This window comes from Protomyctophum parallelum, assembly GCF_964188405.1.
Source record: "Protomyctophum parallelum genome assembly, chromosome: 18".
Taxonomy (NCBI): Eukaryota; Metazoa; Chordata; class Actinopteri; order Myctophiformes; family Myctophidae; genus Protomyctophum; species Protomyctophum parallelum.
The window spans coordinates 29097799-29119199 of NC_139716.1; the positions used below are offsets into that span (position 1 = coordinate 29097799).

A 21401-nucleotide genomic window follows, 5' to 3' on the forward strand; every position below is an offset into this window, starting at 1 on the left:
TTTGATTTGGTGAAGCGCCAGGGCCTTGAGAGGGGTTGGGAGGGAGGAAGGAAGAGAGAGAGAGAGATGGATGGAAAGCAGCTTGTGAGGTGTGGAGAAGTTTACGGGTGTGTGACTTGGTGTTAATTAACAGAGAGCGTGGGCGGCTCAGTGGGGTTCTGGGGGCAGGTGTTACTGACAGTGGGTGTCGTCACCACAGCCGGTGCAGCTGGTGATTTGCAAAGGTGAAATGTTGGAACTGAGCCCACAGCTGTTGTCGTTTGCGACCAAAGGTAGAGCAGTTAACTATGGAGTCGTGCATTTCCCGTCAGCGTGTGTGTTGGTTGGTTGGTTGGTCGGGCAACGTGACATCTCGTGACATCATCAGGGATGGAACATGATGTCCTTACTTACTTGTGACATCATCAGGGACATGGAGCACGTTACATCACATCAATATCACCCATATATGGAGATCCCTGATTGATGTCATCAATATTGGCCAGCAACTCCAAATCTGGCCTCGGTCGGGGGTTAGGGGAGGGGTTAGGTAATGATGTCACTAAAGTGGTGACCTTAGGGGGGCTTTGGACTCAAAGTTTTTCCAGGAAGAAACCACAAATACACACAGGGAAGACATATTTGAATATTCTAACCACACCTGGGGTCTATTAGAGAGTAACGTTAACTCCATAGACCGAAAAGGTACAAATATCATGGCACTCCATCTTGAACCCATTTTGGGGCGGGAACCCCTTTTGGTGTTAGCATTATGTTATGCTTTAGCTATTGAAAAATAGCAGATCTACAAGCTCATAGCGCGCCACTGAGTGGCGCGCTACGAGCTTGTAGGTCTGCTATTTTTGAAAAATCGAAGAACCTACTGACTGATATGATGTCATAACGTCTCCCTGCCTGCCTTCCTTCCGTCCATCTATCTGTGCATGCCTCTCTATCTCTCTCTCTCTCTCTCTCTCTCGTCCAGGGGTGTGGTATGACGTCATAACGGTGGGAGCCCCTGCTTACCACAGCCAGGCGTTTAAACACGGAGGTCTGCAGAGACTGCTCAGCAAACAAACGCAGCACTGCAACAGGTGTGTGTGTGTGTGTGTGTGTGTGTGTGTGTGTGTGTGTGTGTGTGTGTGTGTGTGTGTGTGTGTGTGTGTGTGTGTGTGTGTGTGTGTGTGTGTGTGTGTGTGTGTGTGTGTGTGTGTGTGTGTGTGCGTGCCCATGTATAAAGGGTATGGAGAGGCAATGCGGGTCACTTTGAGCTGGCAGCAGAGGTCAATAGAGCTGAATGTATGTGTAATATATATATATATACACACACACACACACAACAATGGCAACAAAGTCACTCCGTGAAGGAAAATGCCTCAGTAGTTAGAGTTTGATAAAGTTGCAAATATGTTCACAGATTCAAACTTGGATCCATAGCTCATGTCTGTGTTCCTTACTTAAATTAATATAACTTTGTTTTCATAAATATGATGCTTTGTATGGTCCCGTTAATATTAACCTTCCAGCAATATTTGAAAAAGATGCATTATCACTCATCAGTACTTACTTTAGATTCAGTTGTTGATTTTTATGTGCATCCATTTAATTGTGTTTTGTTTTACCGTTGGATATCTTGTTGATTTGTTATGTTGCATGCATTTTAATTGTGTTTTGTTTTACCGTTAGATATCTTGTTGATTTGTTATGTTGCACTCATTTTAATTGTGTTTTGCAGTACAATATGATCACAAAATAAATAATCTGTGCATTAACCCATTTTGGGAGGGAACCCCTTTTGGTGTTTTTTTAACATCATGTTATAATTTAGCTATTGAAAAATAGCAGATCTACAAGCTCATAGCACGCCATCGAGTGGCGCGCTACGAGCTTGTACAGTAGGTCTGCTATTTTTGAAAAATCGTGAAAATATTTAGAAGATTTTCTTTTTTAATTTTGAGGTCAGGCCTAAATGGGTTAAAAACTATAGGATGCCAGGCCCACACATGAATCCAGTCTAAATGACATGCTATCCAGTGTTGTTTTCGTCGACTAAAACTAAGAATGTTACCTTTTTTCACTGACTAAAACTAAATAAAAACGAATCTATGATGACTAAAACTAAGACTAAATATACTGACAATTTCGTCAACAAAACTAGACTAAAATGTTAGGGACCAGTGGACAAGAGATCAGTTTTATGCTGGGTTGCATGCTGAAATTAGCAGATCTACAATCTCACAACGCGTCGATTGTAGATCTGCTATTTTCAGCATGCAACCAAAGTGTCAAGTATGTCATTACAACGACATCAAGGCCAGTCAAAACACAGTCTAGTCGACTAAATCAACTGTAGATTTAGTCGACTAAAACTAGACTAGAACATTCCAGGTGACTAAAATGTGACTAAAACTAAGTGAAAACTATTCAAGAGACGACAACTAAAACTAAAATAGAAATTTGCTGCCAAAAACAACACTGACGCTATATCTAAATGTAATTTGAACCTTTTAGCCTTTTAGTCCTTTGTCCAATGTCCTTATTGTCTTGCTGACGTTGAGGTGAAGATGGTTATCTTGTGTGGGTCTGTGGGATAAGAGCGTCTGCTAAATGCAATTGCAATGGACAACAACACATGCCATTTTGGAAAGAACTTGGGCCCCTTCCCTATACTTCCTTCACAGGTGTTACCAATGACACTAATGAAGGCTCTGTTCCATCCTTTTATGCAGCAGTGCCGTGTCCTACTCTCCGGAGGAGGTGTCCCGGGCCAGGGTGCTGCTGGCCAGCGTGGCCCGGCTGCAGCCTCTGGTGTCGAGCTCGTCCGAGGAGCTGCTGGGCGTCTGCGCGGAGCTCGACCCTGAGCTCCTGCAGGATGCCGTCGACGGACTGACGCACAAGGTGATGCATATTAACTAATTAACTAATTTCCAGTGGGGAAAAAGTACTAACATTCTTTACTTAAAGGACAACTTTAGTTTTTTTCAACCAAGGTTCATGTTTTAGGTTGCTATTAGAGAAAGTAAAAGATGAGTGTTACATTTTTTTCATTTGCTGCTTTCTTTCGTTTTAGGGATTTTAGCTCTTTTTGACAGGGGGGCGGGGGCATTCGAGCATGGGGCTAAATATGTATATTTTTACAAAATGTTATGGTGATTTATTTTTGTATTATTTACTATAGTCCTAATAAACCCCAGGAAATTACATCTGGCCACAGAAGATCACAGGATCTACTGAATGTGAAGGTAGCCAGTAGGTTACCTTCACTTCAGTATAAGGGGAAGGCTTATACTGTGTGTATAGGCTCAATATGTCAGTTTGTCACATTCAATCGATCCTGTGATCTTTTGTGGCCAGATGTAATTTCTTGGGGTTTATTAGGACTATAGTAAATAATACAAAAATAAATCGCCATAATATTTTGTAAAGAAATACATATTTAGCCCCATGCCCCATGCCCCTGCCCCCCTGTCAAAAACTGCTAAAATCCCAAAAACAAAAAAAAGCAGCAAATGAAAGAAAATTAACACTCACCTTGTAGTTTCTCTAATAACAACCTAAAACATGAACCTTAGTTGAAAAAAACTAAAGTTGTCCTTTAACCCATTTAGGGCCTGAGGCCGATTCTAAAAAAACGCCTCTAAATCCTGACCTAAGTTTTCGGGAAAAACTTCAAATATTTATATAGCAGCATCAAACATTTTACATTTTTGAATACTGTATACATACTGTACAGAACCCAAAAATGGGTTCCCGGCCTGAGGGGGTAAAACACCAAAAGGTAATTGGCCTCCGACCCCCATCTGAAAATATGTTGTGTGTGTCCCCCCCAGAAGCAAAGATTTGAGTAAAAATATATATATATATTCCAAATTTGTGCCTCATTTTCAAGATTAAAAAAATATAGCAGACCTACGAGCTCGTAGTGCGCAACTCGGTGGCGTGCTATGAGCTTGTAGATCTGCTATTTTTTTCAATAGCTAATTTATAACGTTTAAAACACCAAAAGGGGTTCCCGAACCCCAAAATGGGTTAAGTAAAAGCATCAATACTGCAGTGTAGAACTACTCCCATTAGAGACACGACGTACAGAGACACTAGTGCCCAGCAGGTGAACGGCGTTAGTAGTGATTAGCAGTAGTTATTAGCGTGGCAGCGCCCCAGCCCCTGTGATCACGCCCACCGCCTGCTACCAGTGTATTGCCCAATCTGTCCATCAACGTGACATACCTTACGTCAGCGCCACCTGGTGGTCACCAGTTTAGGCTCTGGTTGCCAATTCGCCCATTATAAATAAAATAAAATCAAAAGAACATGTCTTAGCGACCGTGGCATCCGGTCCATAATTGGCAATAAAAACGTCTTGTCGTTTATGGCTCTTAAACTGTTTTAATATCACAAGACTATAGGCATAATAAATCACATTACGTTCCCCACAATTAAGTTTAACTGTATGAGGTGTTTTACTGTTGAAACGGCAATTTCATCAAGTCTCAAGCGTGGTTCAGTTTAAATCAAATGCAATTCCAGTTTAATCAATAATTAGTCTTAATCATGGACACATTTGTGATTTATTTATTTTTCGTCCGCACACACAGACGGAGGAGTTTGTGCACGCGCTCAAAGACGAGCTGGTGCACGGCGCCCTGGCTTCTCTGCACAGCCTCTGCCCCGCCCACTGCCACCGCAACTGCCACGCCCCCGCGCCCGTCGGCGCCACGGGCAACGGAACGCTTCGGGGGCGCGGACCGCCGCCACCGCCGTCGGCCAATCAAGGGGGGGGCCCACTCACGCCGCTGTCTCCGAGGCAACCGCAGACCGCTCGTCATGACGTGGAGTATGACGAAGAAGAGTGGGCAAGTTGTGTGTGTGTGCGTGTGTTCGTGCGTGCGTGCATGCGTGCATGTGTGGGCAGTGGTGGAAAGAAACTAAGTATTCAAGTAATTTTGAGTTGTTTTCTTTTTTATTACTTTACTGGAGTATTTCCGATTTGCAATACTTTTACTTCTTCTCCACTACATCTCAGGGGCAAACATTGTATTTTTTACTCCACCACAATTACTTGAAAACTTTTGTTACTAGTTACTTTGTTGATTTTGATTATTATTACCAAACATGCCACTATATCTATATATATGCCCTATATCTATATATATATATATATATAGGTTACTATGGCTATTTGAAAATTGCCGATCTACACGCTCACAACATGTCGCGGTGTGATGCGTTGTGAGCTTTTTAGATCTGCTATTTTCACAAGACTTCGATACATTTTCGACCTTTAACCTTTTCCACCACCGTGTGTGTATAGGACAGGGTGTGGGCGAACGTCGCCAAGAGCCTGAACTGCGTCATTGCCATGGTCGACCGGCTGAGAGAGCGAGTGCCCCGCCCACAGGAAGTGACATCGCTGGAGCAACGGGAGTCGCCGGGGGACACGGATTCTCACGACACCGGTGCGACGTGACACTGTGTTTCTCTCCGTCTTGTTCATCCTCTCTTTTCTTTTCCACATTCCATTCACCTTTATTTAATACTTTTTATAGAGGAGGGACACATTCACTTTTAACCACTCCCTCCCCCCTCTCTCCTATAATATCTCTATCTCTGTGTCTGTCTCTCTCTCTCTCTCTGTTTCTCTGTGTCTTTCTCTGTCTCTCTCTGTCATTTCACACCTGCCAATGGTGCTTAAGTACCTTTTGAGGGCAATACTTTTGTACTTTTACTCAAGTAAAATTTAAATTACGGACTTTTATGCGTGACAGAGTAGTTCTACATTGCAGTATCGCGAGTGCTTTTTCCACCACTGTCCAACAAGTGACCATAATCTCTCTCCTTCTCCCCGTGGCGTGCACACACAGCCTCCTCGTGGCAGGAGCAGCTGCTCCCCCTGGTGGTGACTCTGAGGGAGTGCGTGAGGGAGGCCATGTTGAAGGCCAGGGCTGCCATGACCTTTGTCCTCCTGCAGGAGGCGCTGCGGGCCACCGTGTCCCAGGGAACCCCGCAGCTGAGACAGAGACGAGACGCCGTCTTCAGCCAGTCTGTGAGATACCACCGTTTTACCGTTGTTACATGCACACTTTATTAATGGCGCCCATTGCTCCCAATAGTTAGGATTGGTAAATGCAGTCTTCCTGGCGCCGTCATGTCATAGTGTGTTTATGTTGTCTATATAGGGCATCTCATATGCAAATTGCTTTCCATTAGACACACACGGTGAAATAAAATGTCTTGTCTGTCTGTCTGTCTGTCTGTCTGTAGTTGTCTGCAGTAGTGTGTGGATTTCTACTGAAGTTGTACGGAGGACTAGAAGATTGCGCGTTTCTACAACAACTGCACACAGTGGGACTCGTCGTGCAGTTTGAAGGACTACTTAGTACATATGGTATGCACGCGCACACACACGCGCGCACACACACACACACACACACACACACACACACACACACACACACACACACACACACACACACACACACACACACACACACTGAGCATATTTGGTGAAACACCTGTCAATTGTTGTTTTGTCGTAAATCTGCAAAAACACAAAGTGAAACAAATGTATATATTTCAAACGAATCTGTGAAGAATGTATTCACGTATCGCCTTATCACAACCTGTGTGTGTGTGTGTGTGTGTGTGTGTGTGTGTGTGCATGTGCATGTGCGTGCGCATGTGCCCGTGCGTGTTAGGTGAAGAGCTAGGCATGTTAGAGGACATGAGTGTGGGCGTGTCTGACCTGAGTGCAGTGACCTTCACCATCACTAGCGCCGAGAGCGACCAATCGGCTGACCTCCTGCCCACGCTCAGCGGAACACGGTAATATTCTGAAACAATAATTGAAATCAAGCAGCCAAACAGTGGGTTCCAACCCACCATTTGGGAACCAGTGGTGTAGAACACACGGCCGCTGACTCAGCATGGCGTCTCTCTCTCCCTCCTCTAGGGGGCGTTTTGTTGTCGAGGTCCCGTTGCCCCCGGAGACGTACACTTCATTACCACGGGAACTGCAGGAGGGGTGTGTCTTAAAGATCCAGCCTGTCCTGTTCAACATCGGGATCAACCAACAGCAGAGTCTGGCTGAGAGGTATGTCTTGTAAATCCACTTTTTTTTCCAATGCACCATATCAGCAGTACGCAATTAATGATTTCGCTGCCTGCTATGTGGTAGCATAAGCTACCACCTTATAAGCTAACTGGTGGGGACAATTCTGTATTTAAGTCCGACGTCTTTTGTAGTGCTACGTTACGTCCGGGTCCAAGTGGCACCAGCTCCCGTCCGCATCTCATTGCAAATAGAATATCTAAACGTGTGGATCTTTTTACAATTACGTTATTTTTCAGAATGGAAGCCGTCGAGGGTTAAAATGGGTCTCAATGCTTCCAACTCAAGTGGAATTATTAATGCTTTGTGTGTCCATGACAAAGAAAATATATGATGTGGAGACAATAAAGACTATTTAATATCATTATTTTTGAAGGTTTGAACAGTCCATTTGCTCAGTACAATATTTCGGGGGCATATTTAGAATGTGTGCAGGCTTGAGTATGTTGGAATCTAGTTTGCATTAATGAGGATTTAGTTGACACAATAAAATAAAATGGCGATAGTATTCCATGTGGGGCAGACGGCCTGTCACAGCCAGATTTGGGAGAGCAGCAGCTTTGTTGTTTTTGCGAGGAAAGTGGTAAAATGAGACTTTCCGTGGTTGTTTTCGTCTCAGATTTAGTCCGACGGAGCGTCACAGTATAACTCTATGGGGATACAAAAGCGACACAAAAGTAGGACCCGGATGTATCTCTGGAGGGGGCGCTCACGTCACAGCTAAAATACTGAAAAGCAAATGCTACAAGGTAAATTGACGGTCGCCACTTTCATAATTATATGGAGTATACGGTTGTCCCCCATGCCAAAGCGCCAGCGCTCGCCCAGCAGTCTCGGGCAGATATGTTGATCTGACCCCCTCGCTTCTCGCCCTCAGGCGACTTACTGGTTTAATTCGCCCCCAAACATACATTTTGTAACCGCGATCAGCAACGCCGTAGTTTGTGTTCCATGAATAAAGCTTGTTTCCATCAAAGAGTCTGTTTACATGGAGGCAGACTTTTTCCACTTCCAGTATACATTTCATGTTTATCGGTCGCCGTAGCAACCGAGAAGCTATTCGTATGGTGGTGAATGACGGATGATGAGTGATTGTGGTCAGGGGAGGATGATAAAGCTGAACACTATCCTGATGAACCCTCTCAAACCTCCCCGCACCAAAATCATCGCTCTCTCTCTGTGTGTGTGTGTGTGTGTGTGTGTGTGTGTGTGTGTGTGTGGTGTGTGTGTGTGTGTGTGTGTGTGTGTGTGTGTGTGTGTGTGTGTGTGTGTGTGTGTGTGTGTGTGTGTGTGTGTGTGTGTGTGTGTGTGTGTGTGTGTGTGTGTGTGTGTGTGTGTGTGTGTGTGTGTGTGTGTGTGTGTGTGTGTGCGCGTGTGTGTGTGCGTTAGGTTTGGTGATAGCTCCTTGCAGGACAAAATAAACCACGAGAGTTGTGAACTTTTGAAGAACTACTGCAGTGAACTGAGAGAAAAACAACCTCAGACAGGTCTGTCTGTCTGTCTGTCTGTCTGTCTGTCTGTCTGCCTGCCTGCCTGTCTTCAACCTTCAAGTCTCTCTGTGCTTTGCGGTGTTGGAAAAAGCACTCGCATGTTTTTAGGCCTGACGTAAAAATAAGTCTTCTGAAAGAATATATATTCAAAGATTTGTGCCGCATTTTCACGATTAAAAACAAATAGCAGACCTACAAGCTCTTAGCGTGCCACTCGGTGGCGCGCTATGAGCTTGTAGATCTGCTATTAAATTATTAATTAAAGGACCAGTTAATTTTCACATTTATTATTTAAGTAAAAGTATCAATACAGCAATATAGAACTACTCTGTTACAAGTAAATGTTCTGAATTCAAAATGTACTTGAGCAAAAGTACAAAAGTATTTGCAGCAAAATAATTACTTAAAGGTACCTTAAGTAAAAAATACACATTATGCAGAATGTCCCACTTCAAGTTTTCAAATGTGTGAAAACAGCAGATCTACAAGCTCACAATGTGTTGCATCATGACACCTTTGGAGCTTGTAGATCGGCTATTTTCAAATGGCCGAAATTGTAATAATATTAAAAATCTTTAAAATAACTATAGTAACTAAAGTCTTCAAATCAACGTAGTCGAGTAAAAGTACAATATTTGGATCCGAAAAGCCACTGACTAGAAGTAAAAGTAATGGAAATTGCAAAGTAAAAGTATCTCAAAATGTTACTTAAGTACAGTACTGAGTAAATGTACTTAGTTATTTTAACCCATTCTGGGCGGGAACCCATTTTGGTGTTAGCATCATGTTATGCTTTAGCTATTGAAAAATAGCAGATCTACAAGCTCGTAGCTCTACGAGCTTGTAGGTCTGCTATTTTTTTTTAATCGAAGACACTTTTAGAATCTGATCTCAGGTCAAAATGGGTTAATAATGAAACTGTCAGGATGTAATAGACATTTTTAGAATCTGATCAGAATGGGTTACAAAAGCACAACTGGTTCCTCATGTCTTTTATTATGTGTACACTGATGGTGGACGTGATCTTTGTACTAATGGCTGACTGGAATGTCGCCGAGTTATTGGACTTCATTCATGTGTTTCTCTGTGCGTCTCCAGCTGACCTGGGATCAGTGTCGGAGCAGCTGTGGTCCCTGGAGAGGAGTCTGAACAGCCGGAAGAGGAAGAACGTGGAGGTTCTGTGGAACGCGGCATCGGTAAGACCGGGCCACAAGGAACCCTGTTGGATCGGAACCAGTACTGTACTGTCTGTCACACTCTGTTTAGCCCGTTTAGTTCCTCAAAATGTAGGAACTGCTGAGAGTTCCTGTTATTAGCCATGATTGCGTCATTATTGTAGTAACAACTGACAATATATGTAGGCTATCTCTGCTGTTTTAAAACTTAACTCGCCAGCCACTGAGCCACGCCACACCACCTCCTATTAAATGCACCCCACACACACACACACACACACACACACCTTTTTCATTTTCGGAAAGAGTCGTTGCATGTGTACCGCCGGTGGTACACAAGTTGAGAATCACTGCTTTATGTGGATATAAATACATTGTGCATTGTGCATTGTGTGTGTGTGTGTGTGTGTGTGTGTGTGTGTGTGTGTGTGTGTGTGTGTTCAGTTGTGTCGCAGGTTGAAGGCGGTGCGTCTGACCAGCTGTAAGAGTGCCAAGGACAGAACCTCCATGTCCGTCACGCTGGAACAGTGTGTGATACTGAGAGACCAACACACGCTCAGCAACGCACACTTCTTCACTGCACTGGACTGCATGAGACGGTACACACCGTGTCTGTCTGTCTGTCTGTCTCTATGTGTGCGTGTGTGTGTGTGTGTGTGTGTGTGTGTGTGTGAACCATTTACCCTCACAAACTATGAACTCCCCTCCACTGCTCTTTAACCCCCTAGTGGCCAATGACGTTATTTGCGTGTTAAATCAACAAATCCCTTGTGGCCAATGACGTTATTGACGTAGTACTTAGTACTTAGTACTTTTTTTTCTTTTTTTTTTTTTTTTTTTTTTTTTTTGCATTAGCTAGGTGGGGGTCTTACCCACAAAGTTTTTTTTTTTTTTTTTTTATTGGCATCATGACAAAATAATAATCACACCTGTGTGAACTGAGTTGTGAAACTCCCCTCTCTCCCCCCCCCCCTCCTCCTCCCCCCCTCCCGAGATAAAGACATGAATCATGACAAAATAATAATCACACCTGTGTGAACTGAGTTGTGAAACTCCCCTCTCTCTCCCCCCCCCCCCCCCTCCTCCTCCCCCTCCCTGAGATATAAATACTTTTATATCAATGAAACCAAGGTGTACTAAAATGCTTATAAGTAAACGATGGAACATGCTAGGAACATATTTTTTTTTCCGGTGTAAACTAGAGACTTGCAGCTTTAAAATGAGATATTTCGTGACATTGAGGTCATATCGCACATTTTTCTATTGTCATTCAAAAAGTCGCCAAAGTTGGCCTAAGGCACAATAAGATGATATTAAGGGTGGCAATAAGCCAGTTAGGGGCACCATTTTTGCTTAAAAATATATGTAAATGACGTGTAGAAGCTTTAGAACACTTTCCTGGGGGGTCTTTATGTGTGTAATATGTGGTTTTAGATATTTTAGATTGTAGCAGTGAGCCCAGTGTCTCTGATGTCATTGGACACTGGGCTCACTTCCTTCCTGGACTACATGTTGTCTCAGTAAGACAGCCCTCCCCCTATCCACAAGGAGGAGCAGTGCACCAAAGAATTATGGGAATTGTAGTCCAGGAAGGAAGTGAGACCAGTGTCCATGACATCAGAGACACTGGGCTCACTGCTACAATCTAAAATAGCTAAAACCACATATTACACACATAAAGACCCCCAGGAAAGTGTTCTAAAGCTTCTAAACGTCATTAACATATATATTTTTGCAAAAAGGGTGAAGTGTCCCTTTAACTCTCTGCTCCCTCCTCTCCTACTGTATCCCCATGTCTCCTTTGAGTCCTCTCCTATGCCCTAGACCAGGGGTTCTCAACCTGTGGGTCGGGATCCCCAGGGGGGGGGGGGGGGGGTCGCCAGATGACAGTGACAATTTTAGGCCAATTAATGTATTAAAAACCTTTGACTACTAAGACCTTTTCAATACCTAAAGAAAAACTCTAGAAAGAAAAGAAAAAAAGACCGTTGCTGCATCAAAAGTAATCAGAAATCTATACTGTTAAAAACTGGTCAAACTTCGGCCAAATTGTCAAATGATAAAGAAAGAGGCAACAATAATAAAAAAATAGCCAATCTACGAGCTCACAAAGCCTCGCAACGCGAGCCGTTGTGAGCTTGTAGGTCTGCTATTTTCACTATTTGTCTGTGGAACTGTGTCAAACGATGTAATGATTTTGATTGTGTGTTGGTTTGGATCAGTGGAACCAATGTAGTATGCTTCAAGTTCCTATACATTAGCATCACAGTGTTTCTTTTCAAGGGAGATGACGTGACGTTTTTCTTTCTTTGATTTCCATTTTTTTTACATTATTAAAGTCATAGTATTCTGCATTTCCCTCATGACCCACCAGAGGGCTCCAACCAAACAGTTAGGGGAACAGTTTCCATAGTAGTATCCTGTCCCTTCCTCTGGTCTCCTGACTCCTTCGCTCCGTTAGTACCTTCCTCGTCTTCTTTCTCCTTCTCTCCCATAGTCCCTTCCTCGTCTCCTTTCTCCTTCTCTCCCATACTCCCTTCCTCGTCTCCTTTCTCCATTTCTTCATCTCTTCAAGTTCATGATTCTAATTTTACGTTTCCTTCTCTTTTTTTTCTTCCCTCTCCTCAAATGGATTCTCTTCGTGTTGTTCTTCTTTTGGTGCATCCATCTTTCTTTCTTTCATTCTTTCTTTCTTTCTTTCTTTCTTTCTTTCTTTCTTTCTTTCTTTCTTTCTTTCTTTCTTTCTTTCTTTCTTTCTTTCTTTCTTTCTTTCTTCCTGCCTGCCTGCCTGCCTGCCTGCCTGCCTGCCTGCCTGCCTGTCTGTCTGTCTGTCTGTCTGTCTGTCTGTCTGTCTGTCTGTCTTATCAACACATTGACTTTTTTATTGCTTTCTGCTTACCTTCCCGCCTCTTCTTTCTCATCTGTATTCTTTCTTTCCTTCTTTCTTTTTCTTTCTTTTTTTCTTTCTTTCTGCACGCACGCTTCGCACACACACACACACACGCACGCACAAACACAACCCCGTGTCCAGGTCCCATCAGTCCTGGGGCCAGATGGAGGGCTGCTATGCCCGCTCGGGGGGCTCCATATCTGGGGTGGAGTCAGGGGGGGTGCACCCCGCCGCCCCCCCGGACCCCCACGACCCCCGGGCGCTGTGCGGGGCCGGGGGCGTGGCCCCCAAAGCCCCCGGGCGCCACCTGTACCCTGTGGTGTTTCTGCTGGTCACCTCCCACGTGCTGGTCCTCTGGCTCATACTGAGCCTGGTGCTTTTACTGGCAACGTACCAGGAATGACCAGGAAACACCTGGAAATATCACAATGTTATGTGATGATGGTCAGTTCTATTTCTGTCGGGCTTGACGTGTCGTCTCTTTTTTAGTAATGGCCGGAAAAAAGTACTCGCATGTTTTACTTTCGCGTACAAGTATAGGCCTACAGCATTGTAGAAATACTAAAAAGAAACGTTCGCTCTGAAAGAATATGCCGCATTTTCAAGATTTTTCAAAAATAGCAGATCTACAAGCTCGTAGGGCACGCTATGAGCTTGTAGATCTGCTATTTTTCAATAGCTAACGTACAACATAATGCTTAGTTAAAACACCAAAAGGGGTTCCCGCCCAGAATGGGTTTTAAAGTACCAAAAGTACTCACTCGTTTTCAAATGTATAAAATCATCTTTTGAAAATAGCAGATCTACAAGCTCACGATGCGTCGCATTGAGACAAATAATTGTAGTGGGGTAAAAGCACAATATTTTGCCTTTTGAGATGTAGTGGAGTTGAAGTAAAAGTAGTGAAAATGTGAAATACTAAAAAAAGAAATCCTCAACAGTATTTGAGTAAATGTACTTGGTTTACACTGATATTTAGAGAGACAGTAGTGACGGCTGCGAGAGAGACGGTGTGGATTTTGTCATAAATATTATAATTATTATAAATAATAAGTATTTATTATTTCATACTTTATTTTGTGTGTGTGTGTGTGTGTGTGTGTGTGTGTGTGTGTGTGTGTGTGTGTGTGTGTGTGTGTGTGTGTGTGTGTGTGTGTGTGTGTGTGTGTGTGTGTGTGTGTGTGTGTGTGTGTGTGTGTGTGTGTGTGTGTGTGTGTGCGTGCGCGTGCACTCTTTTGTGGGTATGTGCTGTGTGTGTCCATGTATGCATGAATGTATGCTTTTGTGTGTATTTTCCTCTTTGTATACGTCTGTGTGCGTGTGTGTGTGCGTGCGTGTTTCCTCCAGGGAGGGCAGCAGGATGGAGAACGTGGAGAAGAACACAGGAAACAGGAAGTATGCCTTCAACAGCGTACAGTTGCTCACCTTCCCCAAACACTACAGACCTCCTGACGGCACCTACGGCAAGGGAGACACTTAGCACGCGCACACACACACACACACACACACACACACACACACACACACACACACACACACACATACATACGTACACACACACACACACACACACACACAGACGTTTGTAGTACTATACTTGTGCGGACATCAACCTTTTAGCTCTGCGATCATGTCATTATTTACTGAAGCCACAAATGGCAGATCTACAAGCTCACAACGTGTCCCACTGCTTTTTCCGGTGCACGACACTGGTGCTCATAACTTCTAATAAATCGACCGTAACTCCAACCCTATAGTCTCTCAAGACAGACTGTTGCCAACAACAGGGGCCGCTGTTTTCCCCGAATATTTGACGATGGGATTCTCAGATTGCTCCAACCCTATAACCCCTAAGTGCCCAATTCTATACCTATAAGTTCAACCTGAATCCAAATGCTAAAACTATTTTTAACCTAAAAAATAAACCAACCAAGTATTTTGTCAAGGGTCTCTTGTATCTCAGTGAGATTTCACTTGATAAATAATAGTGAACATGTATCTACGGTAGTATTTACTTGCGCAAGCAGAGTGCGCAAGTAATAATTTCGCCCAGTCTGTGTGCACCGTGCCAGCCAACCCGCCACTTGATGCGTATGCAAATAAAACAGCAAATTTGTGCCTGGTTTGCTGGGACCAGACTACATAAATGACCATATGTCTTACGTCATCATTTAGAGCTAGAATAAATGTAATATCCATGCGAAAGAGTGAAAGAGAACAGTTGGTAATAACTTCAGACATTTGTGCTGTTCTTAAAAATAAACTGATTTGTGAACTATAATACATTTTGATACTCTGTATAAAGTTTGTGTTACACAGTGTAACACAGTGTAAAGGTGCTGCTAAAAGAATGTGTTGATGGATCAATGTAGTAAAAAGAGTGACTGTCTCTTATCGAAGACCGAAATGTCAATAATGCATGTCCTTTTACAGATAGTCACTATTCTTCCTTCATGAAGAGTGATTTTGGTCATTTTATGCTGTATTTGTGACTATTTTTATTTGTTTAACCATTTCAATTTTACCATTTGTAATTTGGTCAAATTGTTTCAAGTTTATTTTTAGTTTGGATGAAACATTTTATTTTACTTTATTGCAATGTATTTACATTGTATTTCAATTTATTTTAATATAAACACTTCATACTTACTGAGGTCCTGCTGTTGACTACTGATTTTCCCTATGGATCAATAAAAGTCTATCTATTTTTTATGTTCATTGTGAGGAATTGGTTTGCTTTGACAATATACTTTTCTCATGCCAATAAATAAAGCCCCTTTTGCATTGAATTGAATGAGCGAGAGAGAACAATCAGCTTTGATCAAGCTGATTGTCAGAATGGCTGAATCAGCTGGAAAGGTTTATCAGGCTGCATATCAAAAAGGTGTAAATGATTTAATCAGAGAGCAGCACTATCTATAATGTATAAATAGCACATCATGAACTTCAGTCCATACATTGAGGCTTGAGGACTTGACCGAATGGATGAGCTGCTGCTGCAAAACATTAAACGTATACTTTTAAGAAGCTACTATCCAGCTACTCAAGATAATTAAGTCAAGTAAGTTGTAAGTTGAATTGTCTTGGGTTTTTACTTTTTTCATTTGTGTTACAATGTTGAATGGTAACATTGTATGCATTGCTAGCTAAACTGTTGTCAATTTACTTAACTCGTGTTCCTACTAATAAAGGCTGCACTATTTATTTCAGTATAATTAACACATATGATGTAAGTAAATGAATGGCTTCACTGCAGTGTTTCACAATGTGTTTTTTCTTGTGGCATCCTCAGGTTAAGTGGGACGTAAAGGACAGCAACAACCACTAGACTTTGAAGCAGGTGACAGAGGAGTGTTTGGCTATAGCCCTGCACCACCCTTCTGAAGATGGAGGGTTGTCTGAAAGAAGCAACAATGTGGCAGCGCGAAGAAGTTACCAAGAAGTTCCCCTTCTCCGTCCCCGACCCCGTCAAATATGGAGAGCTCATTGTCCTGGGGTATGAAATTATTAATTTATTAGGAAACAAAAAATAAACAAATTTTGGGGTAATTGACCACCGAACTACAACATGACGTCACGAGCCGCGTTGAAGAGCAAACCACCGCCACCGCTCCAGCCCTTCTCTCTGTTTTTACTCACCACCGCTCAACGTTATTTCAGCTCCGGTGGTCACCTCACCACCGGAGTGGTGGTCACCTCACCACCGAAAATCCAGACTATGAATAGGCCATAACTCTTGAGAGAGCAAAATTAAACCCATTTGGTTTCATTTTACAGCACTCTCAAGAGTAAAATTATTGTTAAACATCAGTATTACTTAATTTACAATAAGTCTACACAATAACAGAATGTAGACCAACTTTTGCCTGTTATCTCTCCTATGGTATACAAAGTTTTGGGTCTGAGTCAAAGCTAAATCTCGTCAAGTGGTAGTCCTTGGCTCAAATATCTGAACAGAAATGAAGCTTGTGGCAAAGCTTGCTTTATTAACCCCAGCGCTCCCGTCTTCTCTTCACAGTTACAATGGCCTACTCCTGCCCAACGGGGCCGGGACCGGGACCCAAAGCCACTTTGCTTTGTGCCAGAGACCAGAGGCCAACGGTGTGACACCAAGCACTATACACACGAGTGACAATACAAAGGTACAATCATTGGTGGAAGAAGTGCCCCCCCCCCCGCTTTTCCCCTCACTGTATTTGTTTCTTTTCCCTTTTTGCTTCCTTTATGATGAATTCCTGTTCTGTTCTTTAACTATATAAAAGTGTCTATTTGTACGTCTCTAAATGTTTTGATGAATTGAACATGGTGGACCCTCTTGTAAACAAGTGTAATGCTTAATTGGGTCGTCCACTCACAGTTAACAGTCTTTGTATTGAGTTTGTGCTTGAAATGTACTGTAATTCTGCAAACTGTTAATAAATATTTAAATTAATTAATCAATCAAACTCAAGTGCTTAGAGTTATTTTTCCAGAACTGGATGTTTCTAACGGTGAACTTCTCTGTGTTCCACAGGCCATCAGCGTGGGGGACCAGCACACGATTACTTTCATCACCGCAGTCACCACGGTTGTGGTGGAACACTCTTCTGACAAACATACAGACATGTTTCAGGTCTGTAGGACTGAGAAAACTGAAGCCTTTCTTCGTCCTTTTTTTCCAACCTTGACTACGGTATAGCGGTGGTCTCAAAAACATAAGGGAAACTTTGACAGGAAAAGACTCGCTCACCGTATAGAAAATAGAAGTAAAACTCCTTGGACTGAGACTTAAGAAAATATTTTTATTTTATTTTATCATGCCCCTAAAGTGCTCTGTGCTCAAAGTGCAATTAAAAAGCAAACGTTTCGGTACTAAGACCTTCGTCAGTGCTATATGATTTGTAGGATCTGTAGGTCTGTAGGATCCATAATACTAATATTATGTAATTATTATAATAATAATTGTACATTATTGATGTGTTCTCCGAGAACCGAATAAAGGTTGAAATGAGATGAAAAAATAATAATGCATACAGTGTGTTTTGCAAACCCACAAATAATTTCCAAAACACTAACATACTGTACATTGTAGGCCTTGATAATATAATATACCGGAATACAAGTAGGCCCTAACCCTATACTAAGTATACTAATTTACCACACCATCGATTGATTGGTCATTCAAATAAACATGCCCTGCTCTAAAAAATAATAATACGCTATATTCTGATAGTTATGTTTGTTCAATAAGAGTGGTCTCCCTGACTCTCCAGCTCTTTACCCACTTAGAAATAGTCGGCTACTAGATGTCCGTCTAAAACCGGGTTATAGCTGAAGTGAATGTTTTTTAGCGGTCTAGGCTTAGCTTCAGTGGCGTGCAGAGATAGACACTAGGGGGTGCTAGAGATAAAAAGCTTCCAATATATTATTTAGGCCCCAAAATCTATAAATCTCACACTACTAAGGCAACTGGCCGATTCCATGCGCTGCACAAGGTTCCCTTTTTTTACTTGAGCACCTGCTAGCAGTTTTTCAAGGAAAACACCGCCACCGCTCCAGCCATTCTCTCTGTTTTTACTCCCCACCGCTCAACGTTATTTCAGCTCCGGTGGTCAGCTCACCACCGAAAATCCAGACTATGAATAGGCCTTTACTTACTATTTCATAACATGCATGCCAGGGACACTACGGTGTAAGTGGTTAATACAGTGCAATCAAGCTGTAATGTGAAACACCTTGTTTGTTTATATACAGATCGGGCGTTCCCCGGAGTGTGACTTTGAGGTGACGGACACGGTCCCATTGTCCGGTGACAGCCAGATCTCGCGGTTCGCCTGCCGCATCATCTGCCAGAGGAGACCGCCCCACACCGCACACATCTACGCCGCCGGCTTTGACTCCTCCAAGAACATCTTCCTGGGTGTGAGTTATGAAATGTCATGATGCAGAAAATGTACACAATTCTGTCTGTGTTGCCGAAAAATAAATAAAGATAAATCATGCTCAGCATAATACCTACCATGGATAAATAATGGCTCAGGCTTTCAGCTTTCAGGAAGAAACCTAAAATACACAGGGAAGACATATTTGAATGTTTTAACCACACCTGGGGGTGTATTAGAGTAATGTTAACTCCATACAGAACAGAAAAAGTACAAAACTAAAACAATCTTTTTCCACCACTGCACCCCCCTCCCCCGGCAGAAGAAAGCAGTCAAATGGAAGTCTCCAGATGGTCAGATGGACGGACTGACCACCAATGGTGTGCTGGTGATGCGTCCGCTCCATGGCTTCACTCAGGACTCTACGCCCGGCCCGTGGAGGGAGATCTCAGTGCGTGGCCACGCCTTCGCCCTCCGGAAGACCCGCACGTCTCCAAAACGGGGGAAAAGGGTGAGGACAAACATGTTCACGACAAACGGTGTACACGTGCACAGACGCATTATATATTTGTTGAGGGTCATACAAACGGTCGTTTTTGACGATTTAGTGCGAAACCACTGACATAGATGTAGCATTCCTGTCGACAAAAAACACCGACCAAAGCGTACATCTTCCTCGTGTTTCCGTCCAGGTGGACGGCGAGCCTCAGGAGCTGGTGGACGGCTCGCTGATCGACCTGTGCGGCGTGACCCTCCTGTGGCGCACGGCCGAGGGCCTGGTGCGCACACCCGCCGCGGAGGCCCTGCGCCGCCCGCAGCTGAACGGCGCCGGGCGGCCCTGGTGCCCGTTGGTCTTCAACGACATGCCCTTCCACCGCCTGTCTGGAGATGAGCCCTGCTGGGCCAACCTCCAGTGTGGTCATTTCCGCAATGAAGACTACCGTGGAGAGGCTGAGGTGAAAGTTATAGGCCTGGTCGCAATTGTTTCAAGATAATCATGCAATGATTTTGCACAGTGGTGGAAAACGTATATGCCCTACTATTCCCATAATGCTTTGGTGCACTGCTCCTCCTTGTGGATAGGGGGAGGGCTGTCTTACTGAGACAACATGTAGACGTAGTCCAGGAAGTAAGTGAGCCCAGTGTCCATGACATCATGGACATTTTGAAATGTCTATTACCCACATAAAAAACCCAGGAAAGTGTTTCTTGCCTCCCAAACATCATTAAAATAAGATCTGGTTGCAAAAGGGGTGAAGTGTCCCTTTAAGTAAAAAAGTACCAGTACTGCAATGTAGAAATACGCCATTACAAGTAAAGGTCCAGATTCTCCGGAACTCAAAATGTACCGTACTTGAGTAAAAGTACAAAGGTATTGGCATAAAAATGTAGGCTACTTAAGGTACCAGAAATAAAAGTACTCATTATGCAGAATGTCCCATTTCAAGTAAGTTTTCAAAATGTATAAAACATCTTTTGAAAATAGCAGATCTACAAACTCACAATGTGTCACATCAATCACGATGCATTGTGAGCTTGTAGATCAGCTATGTTTTTTAATAATAATCAAAATCTACAAAGTAACTAGTAACTAAAAGTTTTCAAATAAATGCAGTGGAGTAAAAGTACAATATTTACATCTGAGATGTATTGGAGTAGAAGTAAAAGTAGGCCTATTGGAAACTGGAAATAATCAAGTGCAAATACTTCCAAATTGTACATAAATAAACAGATAAAGTACAAAACTATGGCTAAACAATCTTCTTCTACCAATGCAGTCTCCTGATGAAGCGGAGTGTCCCACGTGCCAGGTTCGAGGCCTCTACGTGCCCCTGCAGCTGGGCTGCGAGGAGGCGTTTTTCCTGGACGCCAAACGCGGACGCCACGCGCTCGTTCCCTGCGGCCACGTGTGTTCAGAGGCGACCGCCGCCTTCTGGAGTCGGATGCCGCTGCCTGGCGACGCGACCACCTTTCCTGCCGCCTCTCCTGCCTGTCCCTTCTGTGCCCGGCAGCTGACCGGAGAGACCGGCTACGTCACACTCCACAGGCCTCTGGTCAACTTTTTAGACGCCATGCCCATGGACTCCATGGAGTTCTTCCCCCTTAAATTGTAATAATACCTGATGTTTTAGGGTGTAAAAAAAATGGTGGCACTGCATCTTTTTTTAATACATTTTTTATCCCACGATTTTGTAACCCATTTTTCAACCCTGTGTCAATCATCTAATGTGATCCTGGGCTCTACACACCCTCTGCCAACCTGGGGAGAGCAATGGACTTAACTCATGCTTCCTTCATGCTTGAGTGTCCAAGTTGCTCCTTTACACCGTGACCTGACAGGGGGGAGTTTCCCTGGTTGGACGTAGCGCGTGGAAGGAACACGTTATTCCAACCAGTTCCTTTCCCCTCCATCAGGCGCCCCAGCTGGCCAGGGGGAGGCATTTTAGAGACCAGGATTACTGCATGTTTTTGTGAGGGAGGAGGAAACACGCCGCCAGCACCCACAGCGCCCCGAGCGGGAATCGAACCCAGGACCTTCTAGCTGTGAGGCGACAGCACTACCAACTGTGCCACCATGCCCCCGTGGCACTGCATCTTTAACTGAGTTTTGACCAACTTCCCACAACATGAATAAATGTAATATCCATGCGAAAGAGTGAAAGAGAACAGTTGGTAATAACTTCAGACATTTGTGCTGTTCTTTAAAATAAACTGATTTATGAACTATAATACATTTTGATACTCTGTATAAAGTTTGTGTTCAGACAACACAGTGTAAAGGTGCTGCTAAAAGAATGTGTTGATGGATCAATGAAGTAAAAAGAGTGACTGTCTGTTATCGAAGACCGAAATGTCAATAATGCATGTCCTTTTACAGATAGTCACTAATCTTCCTTC

The 21401-nt window shown here is 43.4% G+C and overlaps 2 protein-coding genes across 2 annotated transcripts in view; both read left to right on the forward strand.

Moving 5' to 3' along the window:
- LOC310876062 (type II inositol 3,4-bisphosphate 4-phosphatase-like) overlaps nt 1-15434 on the forward strand; it is a gene marked incomplete at its 5' end in the record, with an annotated part of 28502 nt that extends 13068 nt beyond the window's left edge. Inside the window, 12 exons of the mRNA XM_083789509.1 lie at nt 965-1073; nt 2709-2877; nt 4575-4832; nt 5291-5435; nt 5841-6022; nt 6241-6364; nt 6675-6801; nt 6929-7069; nt 8477-8574; nt 9676-9773; nt 10197-10351; nt 13990-15434. Coding sequence (XP_083645635.1) covers nt 965-1073; nt 2709-2877; nt 4575-4832; nt 5291-5435; nt 5841-6022; nt 6241-6364; nt 6675-6801; nt 6929-7069; nt 8477-8574; nt 9676-9773; nt 10197-10351; nt 13990-14122 — 1739 coding nt within the window. The 3' untranslated portion in view covers nt 14123-15434. The remainder of the gene's footprint in view (nt 1-964; nt 1074-2708; nt 2878-4574; nt 4833-5290; nt 5436-5840; nt 6023-6240; nt 6365-6674; nt 6802-6928; nt 7070-8476; nt 8575-9675; nt 9774-10196; nt 10352-13989) is intronic.
- A 590-nt stretch (nt 15435-16024) lies between these two features.
- LOC310876063 (E3 ubiquitin-protein ligase pellino homolog 1-like) lies at nt 16025-20617 on the forward strand (the record flags this gene model as incomplete). The annotated part of the gene is made up of 7 exons (XM_083789510.1): nt 16025-16138; nt 16661-16784; nt 17156-17254; nt 18376-18543; nt 18826-19014; nt 19196-19459; nt 20282-20617. Exons 1-7 carry the CDS (start codon nt 16029-16031, stop codon nt 20615-20617), a joined length of 1290 nt encoding a protein of 429 aa, XP_083645636.1. The 5' UTR covers nt 16025-16028.
- Between the last annotated feature and the right edge of the window lie 784 nt (nt 20618-21401).